The sequence below is a fragment of the Choristoneura fumiferana genome, chromosome 18, assembly GCF_025370935.1.
Source record: "Choristoneura fumiferana chromosome 18, NRCan_CFum_1, whole genome shotgun sequence".
Classification (NCBI taxonomy): domain Eukaryota; kingdom Metazoa; phylum Arthropoda; class Insecta; order Lepidoptera; family Tortricidae; genus Choristoneura; species Choristoneura fumiferana.
In genome coordinates this window covers 14,701,945-14,725,653 of record NC_133489.1, presented here as the reverse complement: position 1 = coordinate 14,725,653, position 23,709 = coordinate 14,701,945, and the positions used below count along the sequence as shown (strand labels likewise).

Sequence of the window (23,709 nt, the reverse complement as noted above, 5' to 3'; positions counted from 1 at the left end):
GTAGCACTGTGCTCCCGGTATTACGTGTATTTATAAAGTACAAGCAGAAGAGAATTATGTCGCAGTTTTGCGCGTGCGCGAGGAGTGTGCGAGTACGCAGCTGGCGGCAGTGTTCGCGGGAGTCGCAGGCGCAGCCTCTCGGTTCGCGGATTGTTATGCGGACCTTGTCTAACTGTGGATACGACGATTTCGTTATGGAATATGGAAATGATTTTGAGGTGAAAAAATTTTGTGTTGTTGGTTTTTGCTTAGTTACCACAGTAGATTTCTTTAAGCGGCTTTGTGACAGTTAGGCTTAGGACGTACTTATCTAATTCTTAATTTCGTATTTGTTTGAAACTATGAACTTATTTATAATATACTCAGCGGCACAAAATTTGGCCCAGTCTTTATACAAAATTAGGTAGGTACCTATTTTGCATACATTTGAGGGCCAGATTTTTTGCCGCTCAGTATATAAAAATATGCCTAAGATGTCTTGCTAAGCAATTAATTTTTAATTGGAGTTTTTACCAGTGGTGGTAAGAACTTGATTGTTTAATAATAATAATAATAAGTAATAAATCTTTATTTCATAATCATCGGAGCTCATGTAGCAAATGTTCAAGTAAATTGGACCGAAATTTTAGTAAATCTATGTTTTGTTCGAAGATTGGGAGCAAAAATATAATTAAATGAAGAAATATGTGCGAAACAAAGTTGTTAAAAAAGTAATTGACTTGGTTATTGAAAAATAAAACTTGTCATCAACGTTTCGAAATATCGTAGAGCAAATAAAATCTTCATGTTCTCTTCTGATAGACGGATACAGGATCCTAGATAGCAGGTTAACTTCAGTTTAGTAGCAATGTCGAGTAGAATTTGATGATGTCGCATGGTGTAAAGCATAATGGTTTTTCCAAAACCAAGTTATACCTAGACCAGAAATGTGATCAATATTAGTGCTAGCCTAGCGGGAAGGCAAAAAAAAGCTGCAAATGGTGTTAAAAGCATTAATTAGGCCATACGAATCAATTTGGCCCGTAGCACGAAAAACAGAACAAAAAAGGAGAGGAGGATTTTAGGTATATTTTACAAATAATGATTGAACGTACCTATCACATCTGGAGGAGCCCAAACTAGTGACTGATATATAATGATGTGATATATTTTTAGAATCGGCTTAGTAAGCCCTTTCATTAGATACCATACACGATAGGTTTCAGAACAATTTTTTTCCCACACGAAACGAAAAAAAAAAAAAAAAAACAAAAAAGGAGAGGAGTTCCTTTTTTGTTTTTTTTTCGTGCTACGGGTCAAATTGATTCGTATGGATTTACATACTTTTAACTCCATTTGCAGCTTGTTACTGAATTTCGGGGTGTACCGCTAGCACGTACTCGAGTTCTTAAACTTCTGAGCATAAATTTTATCAAAAATATGTGAACACGACTCTATTGTTAACGGCGTAGAAGCGTGTTCAGATATTTTTGATCAAATTTATGCTCAGAAGTTTACGAACTCGACAGTACTATATGCACCACACTGTGTTGAATGAATATTTGATCCCAGGATAGGTAATACAAGCATGTTGTTGATAAATTAATCATTATAATGATTCGTATACGAATGAAGGGGCTTAGGTAGTCTCGACATTGTCGGCATTGAAGCCGTACCAAAAATATTAATTGGATATGGATAAGCTAAATTTTATTTTCATAAGCAAATTTGTAAAGAATATGCCTAAACCCATATCGCGTTCACCTGTAAACTCTTTCGAGCAGTTCGGATAAAACCAACAAAATTTTTTTTACAAAAAATGGAACCGACTTCAAAAACCTTGCAAAATATTTTTCTACTAGTTTGAAGTCGGTGCCTCAGCACGAGCCAGCAGGAGTGGAACTATAGTCGTCTATCTCACCTACATATTATTGGGCTTCAATCACTCCTACTGGCTCGTGCTGAGGCACCGACTTCAAACTAGTAGAAAATTATTTTCAAGGTTCCATTATTCCATTAAGCTCAAACACAGCATAGTTATATCATTTTATAACAGAGTACGGTACCTACGGTCTTCTTTATCAGGGTCCAGTTCACCAAATGATACTTTCTGAATGTAAGTACTTGACTTGATGTTAAAAATGCCAAAATCGCTATAGGTGTGCTTGAAAAATTCGAGGGTTGCTCTCGATTTCTCTAAGATCCCATCATCAGATCCTGACTTGGTGCCAATGGCATCACCTCTGAAGTAATTCCTTTAGAACTAAAAAAGAATTTTGAAATTCGGCCCACAATTGGCGGAGTTATCGCGTAACAAACATACAAAAAAAAACATACACTCGAATTGAGAACTTCCTCCTTTTTTGAAGTCGGTTAAAAATAAAACCGGCCAAGAGCGTGTCGGACACGCCGAAAATAGGGTTCCGTAGCCATTACGAAAAAATAAGTAATATTTTTCGAAGGATTTCGTATTTTATACGAAATCTTCCAAGTTTAAGTATATTAAAGTATATATAAATTGAAAATACAAACTAAATATAGATGCACAGAAAAAACAGAAAAATAAGACCATCACTGGGAATCGAACCCAGGTCATTTATTCATTTATTCGTTGCAGCCATGGTCCTTGGTAATCCGTACCGCGTGCTATACCGCTACACCACTGATGGTCAACGGTACCGACACGAATTTCCCTATGCACCTCATATCTCAGCTTGTTTTTGTTTCTTACTTAGTCACTTAAGCAGCGACGCTAGCGACATCTATGCCGTAGCCCTCATCGAGAAACTTTTTTTCGGCATTCCATTGGAACTAACCGCTCACCCGGACAAGAGATATATCGTTACTAAGCAATCAAATTAAGATTGGTTTTTTGGAATCTTTTAAGCTTAAGTGACTAAGTAAGAAACAAAAACAAGCTGAGATATGAGGTGCATAGGGAAATTCGTGTCGGTACCGTTGACCATCAGTGGTGTAGCGGTATAGCACGCGGTACGGATTACCGAGGACCTGGGTTCGATTCCCAGTGATGGTTTTTTTTTTTTTATTTGACTGGATGGCAAACGAGCAAGTGGTCTCCTGATGGTCTTATTTTTCTGTTTTTTCTGTGCATCTATATTTCAGTTTGTATTTTCAATTTAGGTTTTACGGGATGACCGTAAAAGTAAAAAAATTGGAATTGAAATAAAAAACAAAAAGATCCAAAAAACCAATCTTAAAGTATATATATTTTATACCTTAGGCTACTAATAGTTCTCAAGCAAACTTAGCCGTTATAGTTTTCCTTGAAAGTTTGATATAAGTACTTACTACCATCCTGAATTTTTTCAAATTTTTCCACCCACCGGTTTAGATTTTAGAGGGGGGGGGACGCTCAATTTTAATGAAAATTTGCACTTTAAAGTTGAATATGTCGCAAAAACCGTCTTAGCAAACCCTTAATGGTTTTAAAAGACCTATCCAACGATACCCCACACTATAGGGTTGGATCAGAAAAAAAAAATCACCCCCACTTTACGTCTATGGGAGGTACCCCAAGAATTTAGTTTTTTATTGTACCTTTTTCTCGGCATAGTTTACATATACATCAGTGCAAAATTACAGCTTTCTAGCATTGATAGTCCCTGAGCAAAGCCGCGGACGGACGGACACACAGACAGACATGGCGAAACTTATAGGGTTCGTTTTTGCCATTTTGGCTCCGGAACCCTAAAAATAGACAAGGCAGAGGTGTCAAGATCAGTTGTATAAATCAGAAGAGTAGATAATGTGATAACGTGCGTGACACGTTTTTGTAAAACCCATAACTACCTACGCGTTGCGTCACAGGTAAACAGTGACAGAGCTGATAGTGAGAATTCGCGATAGGGGCCTTCCGTCAGTTGGCGCCTGCGCGTTGCTGCATCTCGCACGGCGCGAGTGCGGGTCTCCGTGGCGCCTGTCCTCCTTCGCCCGTCGCCATGAGCACCCGCCAGCTCCGCCGGGTCTCGGCTGCGGCCCGACCCCTACTCACCCAACGCTCGACATGCAGATGCTATCGGAAATATAGCCAAGTAATCCCCGTCTATGTTATAGACAGACCCGCTGTGAGTGTCCACTTTGCTTAACACCTTGGATCATCTTATTTATCATACATACGACTAGGGAGTGGATGTAATTTAAACGGCACTTTCGTCCGGTCGTTGACAGCTAAGTCGTGAAAATCGACAAAACTTTGTTGCCATAGCCATAGGCGTGCTTTTTGTTTAAATTTTTTTCTTCTAAGATATTCATTAGCTAAACGCTTTCTATAGGAAAACTTTTTCTCAATTAAGTAATTTAATTGTTGCAGAAGTGGCGAAACTCGGCGCCTAATTTTTATGCAGCTCAATCTATAGACATGAGGTAAGCAGAGCACATTTCCCTACCTATTATTCAAGAAGTTAAGACGATAATTCAAAGGAATATCAATCTGTACCTAAACAGCAGTGCACCCATCTGTCGCGCAATGATCAAGTCTCATTTATAAACAGTGTCACCAACAGCCACAATTCTTCTAGTTAGAACAGCTACCTACCTACATGTGCGGGTGTGGCTGTTGCTAGAAATAAATTGTTTCAATAACCAACATCAACTCCTATTGATCTGTATTAACTTGCCGGCGCCATGTACGATTGGCCTTCAATTCACCCCTGACATTTTGTGACTGTTACAGTACAATTAACACTATACTGTACCTATTTAAAGAAGACGATGACTCAAGTTAATTAAATAACAGATTTTATAACAGTTTCTTAAAATTCTTGAAATAGAACCTTCAGTTTTACATGACTTATGAGAGTGTAGGGAACTATACATTTATTTTGATCCATAAAATTTATTTGCTCAACAGAATAACCTAACCAACAAAAAGTTGGAAAACCCCCGACTTTGTCACTTCAATGTTCAATATGTCCAAAACGGCTAAACCGATTTTGAGGAAACATGTCTAAGAACCATCGCTAGAAAACCTGATTTCAAATAAAAAAAAACCGCATTCAAATCGGTCCACCCGTTTAAGAGCTACGGTTCCACAGACAGACCGCCACACATAGCGGTCAAATTAATAACACCCCTCTTTTTGCGTCAGGGGTTAAAAAACAGACATAAAAAACTTTATCAACCGTGTGTGCCGGGCCTAAGCGATTAAAAGCGTAGAATTGCATATCTGGCTTAGTATTAAGAAAGCATGTAAAATGCAATCAATCAACGTCTAAAGTGTCTGTTAACAATTTACTCAATGTATTGTATTGTTTTCATGGCAAGGAGCAGACAGTACTCATTCGTGCATAACCTCGATTCCACGTCGTGAGTAAAGGCTGGATTCTTTCAGACCGTGTGTTGGCTTTGCATGCTCGTGTAGACTGGTTTAGATTTGAAAGCTCCTATTTTAATTACGCCCTCACATTCTTATTGGTAGTTATTGTTCTTATCATTCATTCTTATTGTAAAAATCCGCAAATATTTTAATTCGAAATATTTCGGAGCAGAAACATTGTTACATTGGTAATTATTGCTTACGTAAGTGGACTTTGATTCCTATCGGAACGCAGACCAATGTGAGGGCCAGCGTTCAGCAAATTCATTTTGATAAGAAATTGTGGTTTATTGCTTCTATTGCTTTACGAAACAATAAACCCATTGTATGGCATAGAATTTTTAAAATTTATTTTAGTAAGTATTATAGTTTTGATTTAACGCTGTTTCATCCAACCATCGGGTAATGCTTAGATTGTACAGTATATTACTTGTTTTTATAATTAAGTTTTTTTAATACATTTAGTAATGTCAAACCAAAATCAATACAATATTTTGGCTATTTTTTGTTTTCTTTGAAAATATTTGATTTTTCCGCGTTAGCAACTGGATTTCCTACGCCAAAATGATGGATCTGACATTGAAAAAACTTCAGCTAACCAGCTAAAAATAAGGAGATGCTACGTGGTAGCCACACCCGCGGACTGTCGACGTCAGAGTCTATAACGAGCCCGCGCGTGACGACCACTTGTTATTGCACATCTTCAAATACACGACTACTGTATTTGCCAAAGTCATTAGTGTCACATTAGTGCCGTTTTCCTTAATGTTTACACCCGCCACCACTTTCTCTAGAATATACTTTAGTTGCATTATTTGTGAAAGATTTTTTTTAGGCTATACAACTAATTGATCCCTTTTATTTTCACTAGAGTTCAAGAGGGATCACATAAGAATGCAGACGATGTCCTATTTGATATGTTCAAGAATGAAGACACGGGACTTCTTCCTGTCGGGAAGTTTTTGGCCGTAAGTGATTTCACGTTATTTTTACCCACGTTGTACGCACAGCGGAGCGTGCAAAAGGTTGACTAATAATATGTTGCATAAAATCGAATCTCATAATTTCGTTTCTCATAAAAACTTTGAGCAGAATCATCATATCACCGAATTAATTTTCGCATATATTTTTACTCATACTATGATTTCTCAAAATTTTGTAAAGCAGAATAATAACATCACATAATATCGATGAAAATAATATTTATATGTTCGAATAGTTTCTATTTACGCAGAAAGACATATCTGATAATATTACTTTGCATAAGAATAATAAAAAGCAGAATAAAATTTTACTAAACATGATTGCAATTAAATTAATTGTAGTTAGAGTGTAGTTATATATTAACCTAACCTTTATTGGCAGCAGTAAGATTTTGGTGCTTCGCCGGCCGCTACCGCGGCACGCTCGCTTCGCTCGCTCGGCTCCCATGCTGTTGTGGTCGCAGTTTTAACCTAGCCCAACCTACTATGTAACTGCTGTACTGTTCTGGCGCTTTGCCTGCTGCTGTTACAGCACGCTTACTTTGCTGGCCTTAACCCATTCTTATGGTAGCTGTTAGTTCCTTTAACTATGTTATTACGTCATGTTAAAGTCAGCGCTATTTAAAATTCCGTGAAAAAACAATAGTCCAAACTAGTATTTTGCTATGCCATTATGCCATATAAAAATCGGCGATACTAATGATCCGCTATTTAATATTCTGCAGAAGTATATTCGGCGATAAGAGTATTCTGCTATTTAATATTCTGAGAAATGACTATTATTCGAACTGTAATTATGCAGTCATGATTACGCAAAAGTATCATTCGGCTAAAAAAAAATATGAGATACCTGTTATGCGAACTGTATTTCGGAGAATCGATATTATGCAAGATAAAGGGAACCCCGTGCAAAAATATCTGACACGCCCTACACGCTTTGTTTTGTCAAATATTGGTGCTGGTGACTGCACAAAGACAAATTTAATAATCCGACAAATATATTACAGGCCTTAAGAACGACTGGAATTAGAAAGAATGATCCACGCGTGAAGGAAGTCATGCACAATTTATACAAAACGCACAAAGAATCAAACTACGAAGGAGGTTCTCCCGAAACACTCAAACTAGACAGGAAGGTATTTAAGGAAGTAATAGCCCCCAACATTGTGCTGATAACAAGAGCGTTTCGTAGCCAATTCGTTATTCCAGATTTCCAAGATTTTATAAAGGATATAGAAGAAATGTACTGGTCTGCGAAGAGTAACACGGACGGCAAAGTTGCGAGTTACATACCCCAGCTAGCTCGAGCAAGCTCAGAGAATTGGGGAGTAAGTGTTTGCACGATAGACGGCCAAAGATTTTCTATAGGTACGAAGTTTTTCTCTGTAGTTGTTGTAATTGTTAAGGGGGCCGGATTGCTACCACCATCTTGCTCGCTAATCCTGCCGTGAAACAGCAGTGCTTGCACTGTTGTGTTTCGGCGTGGAGAGTAAGACAGCCGGTGAAATTACTGGCACTTGAAGTATCCCATCTTAGGCCTCCAGGTTGGCAACGCATCTGCAATCCCCCTGGTGTTGCAGGTGTCTATGGGCGGTGGTGATCTCTTATCATCAGGAGACACACTTGCTCGTTTGCCATCCAGTTGAATAAAAAAAAAAGGTGTGCCATTCAGTAAAACTTAGATCCTGTGGACAGGTGATGTGGCAGTACCGTTCACTCTGCAGTCGTGCAGCAAGCCGCTTACATACGCCATGGCGCTCGATACGCTGGGGCCCGACGTGGTCCACAAGTATGTTGGCACAGAACCAAGCGGTCGCAACTTCAATGAGCTCGTCTTGGACTACAATAGTACGTAAACGAATTTGCACCTACATCTATTTACTGATCCAATTATACAAATAGACAGAATAAACAAAACATGTTGGCAAGCAACGGAAATAATATTTATCCTACTTTGTTTACAGTGAAACCTCACAATCCCATGATCAACGCCGGTGCGATATTAGTATGCTCTCTACTGAAGCAATTGGACAAACCCGAGATGACACTCGCAGAGAAATTCGACTATGTCATGTCTTTCTTCAGTCGTCTTGCGGGTAACGAAGTTTTGGGCTTCAACAATGCAGTATTTTTGTCGGAGCGCGAGGCCGCCGACCGTAATTATGCACTTGGCTTCTATATGCGTGAGCACAAATGTTATCCGGAAAAAACAAATCTTCGAGAATGCATGGACTTCTATTTTCAGGTAGTTGCTCAAACATCTTAATTTACAATGTCTATACAGCATATGTGTTGATCAGGAATATTTAAAAACACTTCAGTGTTCTGACCATGAGTCATATTATTTTGCTTTACAGTGTTGCTCGATGGAAGCCAACTGCGAAATTATGTCTATAATGGCAGCTACTCTAGCAAATGGTGGCATCTGTCCGATCACTGACGAGAAAGTGCTGCGTCCAGATTCAGTGCGCAATGTTTTGTCACTGATGCACAGCTGCGGCATGTACGACTACTCGGGCCAGTTTGCATTCAAAGTGGGGCTACCGGCGAAGTCGGGAGTGTCGGGGGCAATGCTTATAGTGGTGCCCAATGTTATGGGCATATGCACCTGGTCGCCACCACTTGACCCTCTCGGCAATAGTTGCAGAGGACTTCAGTTCTGTGATGTGCGTATCCAAAATCAGCTCTTTTAATATAATTATAATAGAGAAAATGACAAATAATAATATATATTTGCAAATGTAATTTATTTTATTTTCAGGAGTTGATAGAGCGTTTCAACTTCCACAAGTACGACAACATCCGCTATGCCAGCCACAAAAAGGACCCGCGGCGCTACAAATTTGAAACAACCGGTCTTAGCATTGTCAATTTGCTGTTCTCTTCGGCAAGTGGGGACATTAGCGCCCTCAGAAGGTTGGTAATATTAAACAAAACTTGGCAAACAAAGTACATACCTAGTACCTACATACAATAACTAAAATTGAAACAAACTTCTCATTCCCATAATACTTAATCCCGTAATATTTACCAGTTCTCCTACAGAGGAGTCACAACTACCGACGGAGTCTCCAAATTAAATTGTGATTTACAAGTAAAGCCAGTACGACGTATGAATCGCTTAATTATTCACAAGGTCATCGATTAAGTTCTTTAGATAACCCATCTCATGTTAAATATAGAATCAAGAGCCATATTCTTGCATAACAGCTACAATGATAGTTTGTACCCGAAAGATAAAAAAATGTAGATAAGTACTCGTAAAGATGATGCATTGATTATGATTAATTTGTTTTTCTGGTTCGAATTATCAAAAGCAACGAAATAATGTACCTACTTACAGCATAGATCGGATTTTACATGTGCGTGTTGTCCGAAATAAATGGTTCTATTTTTTTTACCGGGTGTACCAGGCAAACATTTCTTAAAATTGATTTTTAAACGCAATTCAAAGTTGACTAATGTTCCATTAGTACCATTGGCAGGGGCGTCTTTACCTATAGTGCAGGGTGTGCGTTGCACACGGGCGCAGTGGTCTTAGGGGCGCTGGCCGCGGCACTTTGTACCTATTCCATTTTGACCGCGCTTTTTCTAGATGGCGCTAAAGTAATAATTGCACACGGGCGCTACATGGGCTAAAGACGACGCTGACCATTGGGACTGCTGATGTGTTGCCTTTGTTGGAACAAATAAGCTCTCAGTATTTCTATATGATGTGGGTACATTATTAATTTCAAATTTCTCTATGATTCTATCTAATTAAGCACACAGCTCATGTGCTAGGATGGGCATCACTGTTAAGAACATTTTCAATGGTGTTTGACGTGGCAACGAAGTTTGCTTGGACAGGCGTAGGTTATCGTGCACCTGGCTTTAGAACTTCTACTTAATTGGCATTCATTTTATCAAATTTTATTTGCATTGAACCTTGGGTTATCTTATTCAATGTTTTCAATACAGACGGCCCAGTTCAAACATATATAAGCGCTACCAGGTTTTACGTTATGACGGTAGAAAAAGTAGGACCGCTAATTTGGCTAAATACTTGCTATTCAATATATATTGAGATATAATTTAAGCAAGTTGGTAGTGTAGAACAGTGTGTTGTATAGTTAAGTGTACCAGTGATACTTCATGTTGACTGTTGTGTGCAAATTAAGACAACGAGATTTGCTTGTACCTAACCTATGATATAAGATGTCTAATTTTGTAGAGTTCATACTATGTGATGTGTAATATATGATGAGTAGATAGAGCATCAGTAATATCATTATTCATTAATTACCAGATTACCACCCATAACCATTTAATCAGGAGGCTTTCTAGAAGCTACTTTCACTTTAATAAAAAATATTTTATTAAGCATGCTGTTTATCTGCTCCCAGGCATCATCTTTCTGGTATGGACATGACATTGTCCGACTACGACGGACGCACAGCTCTACACTTGGCTGCTGCCGAAGGTCATCTTGGTTGTGTGGACTTTTTACTGGCTCAGTGCGGGGTTAACCATGACCCCCGCGACCGCTGGGGTAGTCGCCCTCTCAATGAAGCTGAGACCTTCGGGCACACAGCCGTAGTCCAATACCTTAAGGAATGGGAGCAAACACATCCCAAGGAGAAGACGCCACCCGCAGCGTCCGTTGATGAGATTCTCGATGCGCCACCAGATGCAAATGATGCTGTCAAAGATCCCAGCATCCAAGAGATCGTGTCCAGAAACGGCGATAAAGTCCAGTAAAAGAATCTCAGTTGCTTATTTATTGCCGTCGATCTCATAATTGTCGTAAGAATACTTAATAATACTAGCGTATAAAAGCCCTGTCTCCGATCGCGTTAAGGTAAAATATACAGTGCTATAGATAGGTACTGTCAGATTCTATCTTTGTTCTTCCGATAGACGACGCTTTATAATGACCGCAGGGCTATTGGAAGACAACCTTAATAATTTTATTATCAAGGCATACAGCCATAGTAGTTCTCATTACTATTGATATGATTGGTAGGTAGATTATATGCAAGTATTATTTAATATTATGGTAAAACTATTTAAGATGTTTTAGGTGAAATAATTGAGTTTATTATTGAGTTGAATAATTGTAAGTAGGAATAAATATTTGTATGCTTTTATGCCAAATTCTCATGAAGCATTTTTTATTTTAACAGTATTTTTCAAAACTTTCAAATTACTATAGTCATGTTACTTTTGAATAAATTTAACAAGTTTATATTCATGTATTTTTAACATTCCATTTGTTGTCGTGAAACTTGTAACCATTTACATGTCATATTTCAAACAGCTTGGATAAATAGAGAACCTCTTTAGTAGGTGTCTTGTCTCTATTATATATCCACATAAAAGTAACTACCAACTAAATGATAGAAAGTCTATCTTTGATAAAGACAATAAATAATTTTACAGTATGTATGTAGTATAGATGAATTTGAAATGTTTGAAAATTAGTATTGGAATGTTCTACATGTCTTTAAGATGTTGTCTGAATATGTAATGTCAATTAAATAAATTGTTGAATTTAAAATCTATGCTACTTTATTAATTGACCAGCCATAAATAATAGATAAATAAATTCTTTTCAAAAATCTGTATTGTGTATGACATAAAGCTGATGTAAATTTTTAACAAAAAAGTAAAACCGACTCCAAGAAATAAAAAAAATAAAAAATGGATCCTTCTACAAAACCCTGGTTTTTTTTTCTAGGAACATACCTACTAGCAAGAAGTCGGTGACTCAGCACGAGCCAGCAGGAGTGGAACAATAGTCGTAGTACAGTCACCAGCATTAATATCTGCCACAGCAGACCGTGCAAAAATATCTGACAAATCCTTCCGGCCCTAGAAATAGAGTCGTATCAGATATTTATGCACGCTTGTTGCGTCAGATATTGGTGCTGGTGACTGTACCTCACCTACATACTATGGGTTTCAATCCCTCCTGGTGGGTCATGCTGAGTCACCGACTTCGAGCTAGTAGGTACCTAGAAAAATATTCATCAACAGTCTTCTTCATCAGGTCCAGTTTACCAAATGATACTTTCTGAATGTAGGTAAATGCTTATCTTAATGCTAAAAATGCCAAAATCGCCATAGGTGTGCATATAAAATTTGAGGTTTGCCCTCGGTTTCCCTAGGATCCCATCATCAGATCTTGACTTGGTGACAATGGGACCACCTCAGAAGAGTACTATTTCGAATAAAAAAGGATTTTGAAAATCAGTTCACAATTGACTGAGTAATCGGTGAACTTACATAAAAAAAAATACAAACATGGAACAGAACCTCCTCCTTTTTATTTGAAAAGGAATTAAAATTATACCTATGAACCGTTGCCATGTTCTAGCAATTTACATCAAAAATATTATAAAGAAAGAGTCAGCCACACTTAATTCAATACTCTTTTGTGCTATATATATACTCTAGTCTAGTTGTAACAAACTTTTACACAGGCTTTTTATTCAGACCATACTTTTTGTTGACTGTACTTGCATTGTCATTCAACCTACATATGTATACCAAATAAACCACATTTCAAGTCAATCCAACCACTGGAAGTGGATTCAAAATCAACTTGCAAGATTTGAAGAAAACAAATTAGGTGAAGTTAAATGGCAGATTGTGAAAAGAAAATTACTTCATCACCTATTTTTTAGGGTTCCATACCCAAAGGGTAAAAACGGGACCCTATTACTAAGACTTCACTGTCCATCTGTCTGTCTGTCACCAGGCTGTATCTCGTGAACCGTAATAGCTAGACAGTTCAAATTTTCACTGAAGTTGCCGCTATAACAAATACTAAAAATAGAATAAAGTCAATATTTAATGGCTCCCATGAACAACAGACACGATTTTTTGCAGTTTTTTGCTGGATATTAACGGCAACAGCACGCTTTTAATATTCAGACATTTAGTTATATATTAACTTTAAAAATAAATACCTAAATTAAAATAAAATAAATATTTAAAGGGGCTCCCATACAAAAAACATTATTTTTTGCCGCTTTTTGCTAACATCTAATGTTCTGTTACATTTATCACCTAGACTTGGCTGTTAATTAGACAATTAAACCTTTTTGTAAGCAAACCATCTCAATCTAATCTTGGCATGTTTTTACAGCACAGTGTGTTTTAAAAAAAAACCTGTCCTTGTAAGACAGTTGTTATTGGAAAATATCTTTCTTTTCTTGTTTTAAGGTAAATCTTTGATTTTATGGACCATTAGATATGGCTCATCAAATTGAATAACTGTTACTATCATCTCAATAACTATAGTTAGGCTGGGGTGGGTTGAATTTCACTATTCTACTGCATCCTAGTGCTACAGGACAGCATCATCATCAACCAATACCAACAACTGTTAATCAAAGGCCTCCTTTAGAATGCCACAGTGAAACTCGCCACTTGCATCCACTATTTGGCCACTTGAATTCACCAAGAGGCCAACAGCCAAAACCACATCTCAAGCGCCATAGGTGATCTCTGGCAACACACACTGGCTGAAGACTAGTATACATGTACAGGCTGCAAGGACAGACGCATGAAAATACGCAAGAGAATATGGTATAGCAGTTAGCCCTGTGCTCTACTTTGTACAGACACTACTGTTTACCATTCTATTATGAAAATCAAAAGTAAAGATTAAATGACTAAAACAATCAATTGCCTTTATTACACAACTAAATAATATTACATAAATTTGTATATCTTACAGAAACTTCATTTTTACAAGTCAACACTCACCTCACTGTTCCTTCTCAGCTGCAACAGTTCGTAATGGTGTGGAAACTAAACCTAATAATTTACAGTCTGCCTCTAACAGTGTAAGGTCAGTGTTTGATCCAAGGAAACGAGACGATAATTCCAGGTTCTTGATCTGCAACCTCACTCTCGATCCTCTAACATATTCGTCGCCTCTGTTAGAAGGGCGGGTGCATACGCAGTGAAACTTCCACCCAAAATCAATGTACAAGTCGTCTTCCACAACATGAAAAATCTTGCCGATGACTACTTTTCCACTAGGATCTCCAAGCTGCAAAATAACAAGTGATTGTTAATAAATAATAAACAACACTAAACCACAAGATGAACCTTTGAAGGAATGATGATGCAAAGAAAAGAACTTACGTCCATAAGTTTGGAATTCCGAAGAAGGGATGCAAAGGAGTGGTTTATCACAGATTCCTGAGAATCTTGAATTTGTGATTGTTTGTCAAAAGCTTTGGCAAAGCCACCTTTTTCGGGAACATTGTGTAATTTCTCTGGATTTTGGTCTACATTTTGGGAGTCGATGGAACTAAGTAACCTAGAGCTTCTTTTCAGTAAGTTTGATTGTTTTAAATGTCTTGAAAACTTGACGATTCCAAACATTTTCCGGGATAACATAACCTAATTTTATTACAGAAAAATACGATTTCAATTTTGACAGCTTTTTTTTTTTATTCTGCTCGGGCGGTGGAGCGGTGTACCGGTACCGGCGCGTGGGCAACCGTACTGCACTGCCGCAATATTAAGTATTTTTTCTATTACTCATTTTATTAGGTATTATTACTTTTCAAATTATTATAAATAAATAAATGAATATCACGGGACCAATTAATACCATTTGACCAAATCCCATCAAAACCCAAAGGCTAATGGGCAACATAATATACACACTTAATTATGTAAATAAAAATAGACTCTTACTAAACTATAAAAAAAAATGGCCTGGTATTATACATAATGTCTATCACCTATTGGGCCGACTAATAAAAATATGCGCTTCATTATTCTTATAAGTGATTTTGTTAATTATTTCAGTTGAATCGTATTTAAATATATAAGTACATTTAAATTAAATTAGCAGAATAGTTAAAACATTGCTGTATGAGCCAACTCCATAAATCTTTCTAAAAACTGAAAAAAAAATGCAACTGTCAATTAACGTCATAAATAAAAGTCACACAGTTTTGTGTGACAAACCAAAAAGACAACCACGATTTGGACTTGCGTCAACACGAGTGCTATTATAGAATAATGTTGGAAAGTTAACATATTTACACATAAATTAATCGTCAAATAATGACCGAGGATCAACATGTTAAGGATTCGCAGCCGGACACGGGCAGCAAAACATTTATTAACAAAACCAAGGACAAGAAAACAAGATCACAACGGCCTTTAACCAAAGTACGCTTATTCTGGGTTACATATTTGTCTTAACTCGAGTTCATTAAAAAGTTCTAACTACTGCAGAAGACTGGTGTTCTAATGTTTATTTTTGTTGTAGATTATACTTCGTCGGCTGCCTCCCACGATGACGGAGGAAGCGTTTCTGGAGCAAGTGTCGCCCATACCGGAACACGACCATTTCTACTTCGCCAAGCCTGACCCGTCGCTGGGAAACAACGTTTTTTCAAGGGCTTACATTAACTTTGTTAATGTCGAAGATATTTATCTCTTTAGAGATAAATTTGATGATTATGTCTTTGTTGATGATAAAGGTAAAGTTTATAAAACTTATATTCCAAATTCTGCATAATGCATAACTGAATAAACTTGTTATCTATATTTGACCATGCGTTTAATGCTATTTTTAGATTCCCTGTGACTAGTTATTTGATAATTTAATTGTTTCAAAGTTTGAAAGGGCAGTTTGCCTAGTTTTGTATGAGCAACCTTAGTATAGATGTCACACTGGATGCATTTCTTGCCGTCAAATCAAAATTAATCAAAAACACAAATCTAAAAAAGTTGTTTCTAACATTGATATTATAACTTTAACACTAACCTAACTTATGTAGTCGGGACCCCTTTGCTTTAGTGCAACCAAGTTCTTTATTGTTTTTGACAACTGAGCATCATAACAATGTAATTTTAATTTATCTTTTTGATTGCTAGGTGTGGAGTATGTGAGCATAGTAGAATATGCCCCATTCCAGAGGATCCCCAAAAAAAAGAAAAAGAAGGACCCTAAGTGTGGCACTATTGAGAGTGACCCCGTGTACCAGGAGTTTCTGGAGAACTTGACCAAGGAACCGGAAGTTGAAAGTCAACCAAAATTGGAGTATTCATATCCTATCAGTGATGGTAACTTATTTTTTCTACATTTACCTATATAATAACTTTAAAACAAAAATATTACTGCCTATTTCTGTAGGGATAGAAGGCAAAGTGGAATGCTGTGTTGAAAAAGTGTTAACCCGTTGCGCAAACAACAACTTTTGGGTAATTTTGTACAAGTACCCTATATTAAAAGGTGATTGAGACTAGAAACACAAGTTTTCAAATCATTAATAGGTGTAGGAAGTTACTTATGCGCCACTGTGGCGCGTGAGGTGTCCCATGTGTTAAAAATACAAAATACAATATCTCAACAAAAAAGTAGTTTGCAATAAAACTACTCCCAAAGACATGCATTGGCAAATCATAGAAAAAAATTATAAGTATTAAATTATAAAATCACCACTAATGTAAACATCAATTATTTTTATTGCACAAAAAATTAAATCAATAAGTATCCCATTATGTTTGTTGTTTTTTTATACCACTACATAGCTATGTGAATTAGTTGTAGATACTTTGTTAGTAAAATACTAAAAGTAGAATAGAATGGGGTCTTTTTAATTTATGTTAGTTATATAAGGTAGAATATTGTAGAATCAAAATTCCTCTTGACTTTGCATTAAGTAGTAGTTAAGAATACTTTGTTTTAATGATATCATTAACCTTTTAACCGCCATTGTGTGAATTATAAGACAAAAATTATCCAGCTCATTTTGCCGCAGTCTTATAATTAAGAGTTAATGTCATATAGTTTCGGTGTAGGTGGCAATATGGGAATGTACAAATGAAAACATATTGGTGGTTAAAAGGTTAACAATATATAAGTATATGACACAAAAACAGTTGATTAAATAACTTGTTCAGCAAAAAGAATATGCATTCCAGTTATGTACTTAAAATAAAATATAAGGTTTAAAGAATAGACTCGAAAGCAGCTCTTATAAAAATTATTTATAATGACAAAATTGATTGCAGATTGAATGCAAGTATGCATTGTCATCAGTAGACTTTACCCCTGCTAACACTTACGAGTACTATAAGATCTGGCAATTTAGTTTAAAAAAAAAATATACTGAAATACTTTATTTGCGTTGTATAAAGAACACATGTGAAAAATATTGTCTCTAGACTTAACGGTTGAGATATTGTGATTTTACATGCTTAAATTCTGAGCCCATGGATATATTGGGATAAAAGTTGCTTATATATATTATTCCAGAGATATATTATATGCCAAATTTCATACAAATCGGTACAGCCGTTTTAGCGTAAAGACACTGAACATACACACTCACAATTTTTCGCATTTATTATACTTACTCAGGATATAATATTAGTTGTTAAGTGACAATGCTGGATTTCAGGTAATGACAAGAAGGTGCAGTCAACCCCACTGCTGGAATACCTCGCGGCGCGCAAGCAAGACAAGCGCGGGCGCGACGAGCGCCGCCGCCGCGAGCACGACAAACGCAAGATGCGTATTGAACGCAAGACCAAGGAGTTGCCGATCAAGGTGTGCCTGACCTTTATAAAACAGTTGCTTTTTGATAAAACCGACCGCTACAAACTTATTTGATATTATAGTCACTTCATAATTGTTTGCAAACCAATTTTTGAAATAACATCTGAAAGTAAAGAATTTTTGTAGAAATTGAAATGTAAGTGCAGTGGGAGAAAATAAGCGTCCAAGCAGGTGGTCCTGTAACAATTCAAAGATTCACACTATTTTCAAAATAATATTTTCATAGATGTGATTTACGAAATCGGTCCTTTGGTCAAATGTTCATTAGGTATTTTTCACCACCAGTCAATGGACATGGGGCACAGTGAGCTGTAATCTCACTGACTTGCCAATTCAACTGACTATTTATTTGTTTCAAAGCAAGTAAAAATCTAAATTTACAGTTACTCAAATGAAGAATAGTCTGAATTTTGTTAGGGTTGGGGCGAGAGGTGCGGGAGGCGGGTAAATGAGACACATCCGTGTGCAATTGTACCTACATTACAACTAACAAATTTCACGGCAAACATCGTCGGGTGACAAGCAAAAGTCACTAATTACCACCTAAAGTCAAGAGGAATAATTAAACTTATGCATAGCATCGGAAAGTTAATATTCCACTTTTTTTTGCAGTTAGTGACTTACCCGACGGCTTGTCACCCGACAATATTAAAGTAGTTTTTCCGTTTGAGTTTGCGATAACGTTTCGTTTTATGACTGTTATCAATTACCTACCCTAGTCAGTCTTCTTTTGCGAAATGTATGTATGGGCAACAGATTAATATCCTCGATGCTTATTTTCTTTTATATTTTTAACTTGCAAGCGCAATTACTTTGTAGCTAATATTTATAGGTATATGGTTTCATTTATCCATCCACAGACGCGCTAGAAACTTTCAGTTTGGCTATTAATATAATGTATGTAAAATAAAATAAAATCCAGGTTACTTTTAGATTGGCATAAAAATGCACCTCTTGGTTGCTTTTATAACTATCTCTATAACATAGAATTTAATCACAAAAACATCTTAATTATTGATTCCTTAGCAAATCTAGCTACTCGAAACTATTTTAGTGAGGTGAAATAATTCCCTTAGTCGCTGAGTACCTAAAACGCAGTCTGCCAATTAAGCGTTATGCCTAGACCTAACAAGAGATCGGCATATTGATATTTAAACCTATTGCGTGTTAGTTCATAAGCGGAGTAGGCGAATTGAGATTTAGGTTTAGGGCGTATTAGCTCAAGGGCGAGGTAGGTATATTGAGCTTTAGTTCATGAGCGAAATAGGTAAATTGAGATTTAGGTTTAGGGCGTATTAGCTCAAGGGCGAGGTAGGTATATTGAGCTTTAGTTCATGAGCGAAGTAGGCGAATTGCGAGCCTATTTAAGATACAAAAGCGGTGGGACTACGAACACTAGCTCCCCTGTAAGGTAAGGCGAAGGCTAGACGTACAATAAATATTGTCAATATTCGCTACCTCTTACATTCTGTTCTTTGAAATGTGAGTGAGAGGTAGCAAAATATTGACAATATTTATTGTACGTCTAGCCTTCGCCTAAGGATGCGACTTTCTAAGTAATAATCGTCAAATTTTAACCCTTTGAATGCTTTTTTGAAATGCACAGGTCACGAGTTACGTTATATAAAAGGCAATGTTTAACAAAAAACTGTATAATTATTTACTTGTATAAATTTTAATACGGGTAATAGACCTATTGCGACATAGTCGTATCGCTAAATGGGCAATACGAGGATTAGAGCTATTGCGACATAGACGTATCGCTAAATGAGCAAAACGGGAATTAGACCTATTGCGACATAGTCGTATCGCTAAATGGGCAATACGAGGATTAGAGCTATTGCGACATAGACAAAAACCTACTTAGTCGAAACGATTATTTTAAATGACATTTTGACATAACGCGAAATTGGCAGACTGCGTTTTAGGTACTCAGCGACTAAGGGAAATAATTCTACTGCCAATATGTAATGCACTTAATTTTAAAATTTTATATTGGTATTATTTTCCCTCTAGACACCTGGTGACATTTCAGAAGACGAAATATGTAGCTATAATTGTGACCAATATGACCACAAACCCAATCAACAGGTTTGGTTTGGTGAACAAAGAATATACCATAAAACCAAAGTGAAATGTGCGCCACTCAGAGCAGAATTAAAAAGCGCTCACGGTTCTGATGAATTCATTAGTACAGATTCAGACTGGGACAGTCACTTTCCTGCCTTATCTATGAAAACACATAATACATTTACTTTGACCTCGGGTAAATATTGTGATAATAAAAAGGATGTTCAAGAAGCTAGTCAAAAGAGTGGTGGTGATACATGCTTCAAGGTTTTTTTTCTCAGTCATTTTCAAGTTTTTATGTAGTTCGTTGTTTTATATTGCCTAGTGTTGTATACATGTAATGGTATGTTTTGTTTTTGTACTATTTTGGTATTATTAGTATTCGTATTATTATATTAGTAGTGTAGTATTGGTATTATTATATTAGTATAGGCAACAATACCAATCAAATTTTTTTCTTGTTATAGGAAGATGATTCTGAAGAAAATGAAATAAAAAAGATAAAACCAAGAGAATGGGAAAAAGATAAATCATCCAAACCAAAAGAAGATTCTGGAAAGATTGAAAGCAAAGAAGGTACCGTTTTCGAGTCTAAAACTTTCAGAGAGCAGCGCAAAGCGGGTGTGAGTCTTGTTGACACGAAGAAAAAACTTGACAATGAAAGGAAAGACAGTAAAAATGATGATGATGAGGATTCAGATAAAAATAAGAAAGATAAACCAACTAAAACAAAAGACATAGTCCGAGAACAGAAAAGTAAAAAATATAGTGACACCCGAAAAGAAAGGACCAAGCAGAGTGAAATCATAAAAAGTGACAAACAATCTGTCACTAGTAAAAGTCTTCCTATAGACGGAAAAGTTAAATCTCTCAACCATGACGACATCAAGCCTTTTACGCAGCTTCCACAAGTAAAGACTGATGACTTGTCCAGAATTATTGATGGTATGGATAAGAAGATGAAATTAGATGAACTCCAAAAACATTTGGAGAACTCTAATGAAAATGCACACAATAAAAACAGCGATGAATCTGTTGGGGTAATCAAAATAAGGAGAAGCAGCTTGGAGTCTGGAGAGGTTCCAATGAAAGAAGAATCTTCCTTGAAGAGACAAAAGTCTCTTGATGACAGAGGCAAATCCGCAGACAGAGAGGGATCTGAAGAAATAGAAAAAGGTGACAGTGCTGACCGCCGGACGGAAAGACGAATTAGGAATAAGGTAAACTCTCACATTAAAGATTTAATCAAATAATTAAGACCTGTACTTTGCTCTGTCAAAAAGCCAAGATATCAAGTCAGTTCTATTCATTTGGGCACTTTCGTTCTAGGTAAATAGTTACACTCAAACCAATTGAATCATAACCAACTGTGGGATCGTTTCGCAACTATCATAGTGGCATTACAGTGCATTGCCTGACAGACAAGGAAACTATTTTATGGCACTCGTGAAAATATTCTACAGTGAGTCAGGGATCAAATGGTTTGACTGCATGCAGTTCAGACTGACATTCCTAAATGTGCTAAACTAAAATGTCTCTTTATTTTCTTTTCAGGATCGTCCCAGCCGTGTCATTTATCAGCCAGGTATGGGCAAGTTCAGCAAACAACGATTTTCGAAGGAAAAAGAAACACCAGCAAAATCCGTGAATGATAGTGAGAAAAAAGACACCTGAGATAAATGTCGACCACCGCAAATTTGGACAACATTCAACGAAATTAACCCTAGGCTGGCAGCAATTCAAAGCATGTTTTTGCTGACAAAGTAGAAGAGGAGATTTGAATCTGCCAACTGCGGGAAACAACGTTTGCGACTTATTCATAGTGATGTTCTAAACATTCGATTATTTACTTGCAATTGAAATAAGTTGGCGAATTTTGATCATCGCCATCAGCATAACATCGAATGCTTCATATTTTAGTTTTGTGACAATTTAAACCATTTAATTCAGTTTAATTTCATTTAAATATAAATTGATTTTCTAAAATTCATTTCGTGTTTTCTTTTGTCATCTTTTCTAAATAATATAATGCTATTTGTTTCTTTCAAATGCTCTATTTGTACAGTCGAACAAATTGAAACATGGCCCAGGGTGGAACCTTTTAATAATCAATTTCACTACGATTTCCTTGACAAAAGTATGAGACGTCAACATGACATTAATTAGTACCACAAAGGTTCCCTGGGTCATGATTCAATTTGTTCGACTGTAGGTACATGGCTCCATATTTTTAGCACGTCCTATACAGGTTGTGTTGAAGGTCGATGCAGATATTGTGCAGGGTTAGTTTTTTAATCAAACTTTTTTTTTTAACTGAAAAGCCCGGTTTGCAGTGAAAAATGGAACCCTTATCGGATCACTCTTGTCTTGATTTTCTGTCACAGCAATTTTTCCCGTATGTAATCTTCTGGACCCATTGGGTTGACGATGAATTTGTTGCCATTCGAACAAGCACGTGTTACGTAAAATGCATGAGCCCTGATGATATCAGTAAGTACTTACTCTTATTTTTTGTTATTAGATGGACTTCCAACTCAGAATCAAAATCTCCGCCTAGCCATTCAATTAAACACGGTATTTTTTGTTATTTTTTTTATTCAAAATAAGTAACAAGGTGTACTGTATCACAGTGTTTTATTTATAATCATTGTTATATCAAATTTGCCGCTGTAAATTTACAAATGACTATCCTTCAATTTCGAAAACATATTATAACAAATTAACCGAGTGTTAACTATAGGTTACTAAGGTTTTGTTGTCTAAATAAAGGTTTTTTTTTAAATTATTTTTTAAAGGTAAAGCTCAAAAAATATCTACTATAAAATATTAACAACTAATACGATCTTTGGCAAAACAACATATTTTATCGTTAGTTTAATTCCATTTTTTCGAACAATTTCCGCCATCAGCACGCTGATGTAGTAAACAATATTAAACTTCAGCAAACTCAAATATGACATATTATTATTGTGATTTATCGAAGTTGTCTTTGTCTCAAATTACCAGTGGCGTGGAGTAAATATTTGCGTTAGGCAATCCGGAGAGTGTGAAGCGTTAGTTACGCCGCATCCACATTTTAGTCGTGTGGTGTCGTGAAGCATTAGAACGTTATCGGTTTCATACATTTTATATGGTTGCGTTCACATTTATGTGATACAGTGTGTTGTGACGGTTTGTGTTGTATCGCATCATAAGCTATAGAGAGGGAGAAAGAGAGCATCACAAAACAACACGACATATAAATGTGAATGCGGCTTTAGCTACACAATCCTAACCATACTTGGCATCATTGAAGTCACGTAGATAAAAAAATAGGCAACCCGGTGGGAATCAAGTTGTCATATGGCAATAATATACTTTAAAAAAATATATACTTAAACCTAAACTTATACCTATTTAAAACATACTTCATGAAATTTCCTTGGTGAAAAATGTATAATGCATTATTTAAGTTCTTTAATGTATTTGAATTGTTTTTTACTCTAATGATAATCAGCCTTCTGCCTTTTGACAAACAGTCAAATAAATGAAAACTATGATTTCACGTTGTGTAACAAGACAACTAATGAAACTAAATTTTATTGATACTTACCAATGATGTACCTACCGCTCCGTGGGTACCATTTACCTATAGCTTGGAGACAGACATTAAATAAAAACAGATAACTTTTATCATGTTAAATGTCTCATATGTATAATTAATTAGATAGGTAGGTACTTTATTACTTCCTTACATGGCAAAAGGACCAAAACAATAAAAC

General features: G+C 36.4%; 3 protein-coding genes across 9 annotated transcripts; 2 read left to right on the top strand and 1 right to left on the bottom strand.

Moving 5' to 3' along the window:
• Window positions 1–41: 41 nt before the first annotated feature.
• On the top strand, window positions 42–11,840 carry LOC141438277 (glutaminase liver isoform, mitochondrial-like). Of its 6 annotated transcripts, none has more exons than XM_074102084.1 (10): window positions 42–218; window positions 4,310–4,362; window positions 5,269–5,304; window positions 6,186–6,282; window positions 7,305–7,665; window positions 7,993–8,145; window positions 8,262–8,542; window positions 8,655–8,963; window positions 9,059–9,213; window positions 10,683–11,840. In XM_074102084.1, exons 1-10 carry the CDS (start codon window positions 57–59, stop codon window positions 11,035–11,037), a joined length of 1,962 nt encoding a protein of 653 aa, XP_073958185.1. In that variant the 5' UTR covers window positions 42–56; the 3' UTR covers window positions 11,038–11,840. The 6 variants fall into 6 exon arrangements, with proteins under 6 accessions (XP_073958185.1, XP_073958184.1, XP_073958188.1 ...); XM_074102083.1 differs by having other exon boundaries at window positions 5,263–5,304; XM_074102086.1 differs by lacking the exon at window positions 42–218 and adding an exon at window positions 3,808–4,064.
• Window positions 11,841–13,950: 2,110 nt separating this feature from the next.
• mRpS28 (mitochondrial ribosomal protein S28) lies at window positions 13,951–14,802 on the bottom strand. Its single transcript, XM_074102093.1, has 2 exons — window positions 14,437–14,802; window positions 13,951–14,341 (listed from the first exon to the last, which is right to left on the bottom strand). Exons 1-2 carry the CDS (start codon window positions 14,692–14,694, stop codon window positions 14,054–14,056), a joined length of 546 nt encoding a protein of 181 aa, XP_073958194.1. The 5' UTR covers window positions 14,695–14,802; the 3' UTR covers window positions 13,951–14,053.
• Window positions 14,803–15,265: 463 nt separating this feature from the next.
• Window positions 15,266–21,938, top strand: LOC141438278 (uncharacterized). 2 transcript variants are annotated; one of them, XM_074102089.1, is made up of 7 exons: window positions 15,266–15,480; window positions 15,581–15,794; window positions 16,192–16,380; window positions 17,721–17,869; window positions 19,895–20,215; window positions 20,416–21,168; window positions 21,503–21,938. In XM_074102089.1, the coding sequence occupies exons 1-7, from the start codon at window positions 15,373–15,375 to the stop codon at window positions 21,620–21,622; spliced, it is 1,854 nt and encodes a 617-aa protein (XP_073958190.1). In that variant the 5' UTR covers window positions 15,266–15,372; the 3' UTR covers window positions 21,623–21,938. The 2 variants fall into 2 exon arrangements, with proteins under 2 accessions (XP_073958190.1, XP_073958191.1); XM_074102090.1 differs by lacking the exon at window positions 19,895–20,215.
• Window positions 21,939–23,709: the final 1,771 nt, after the last annotated feature.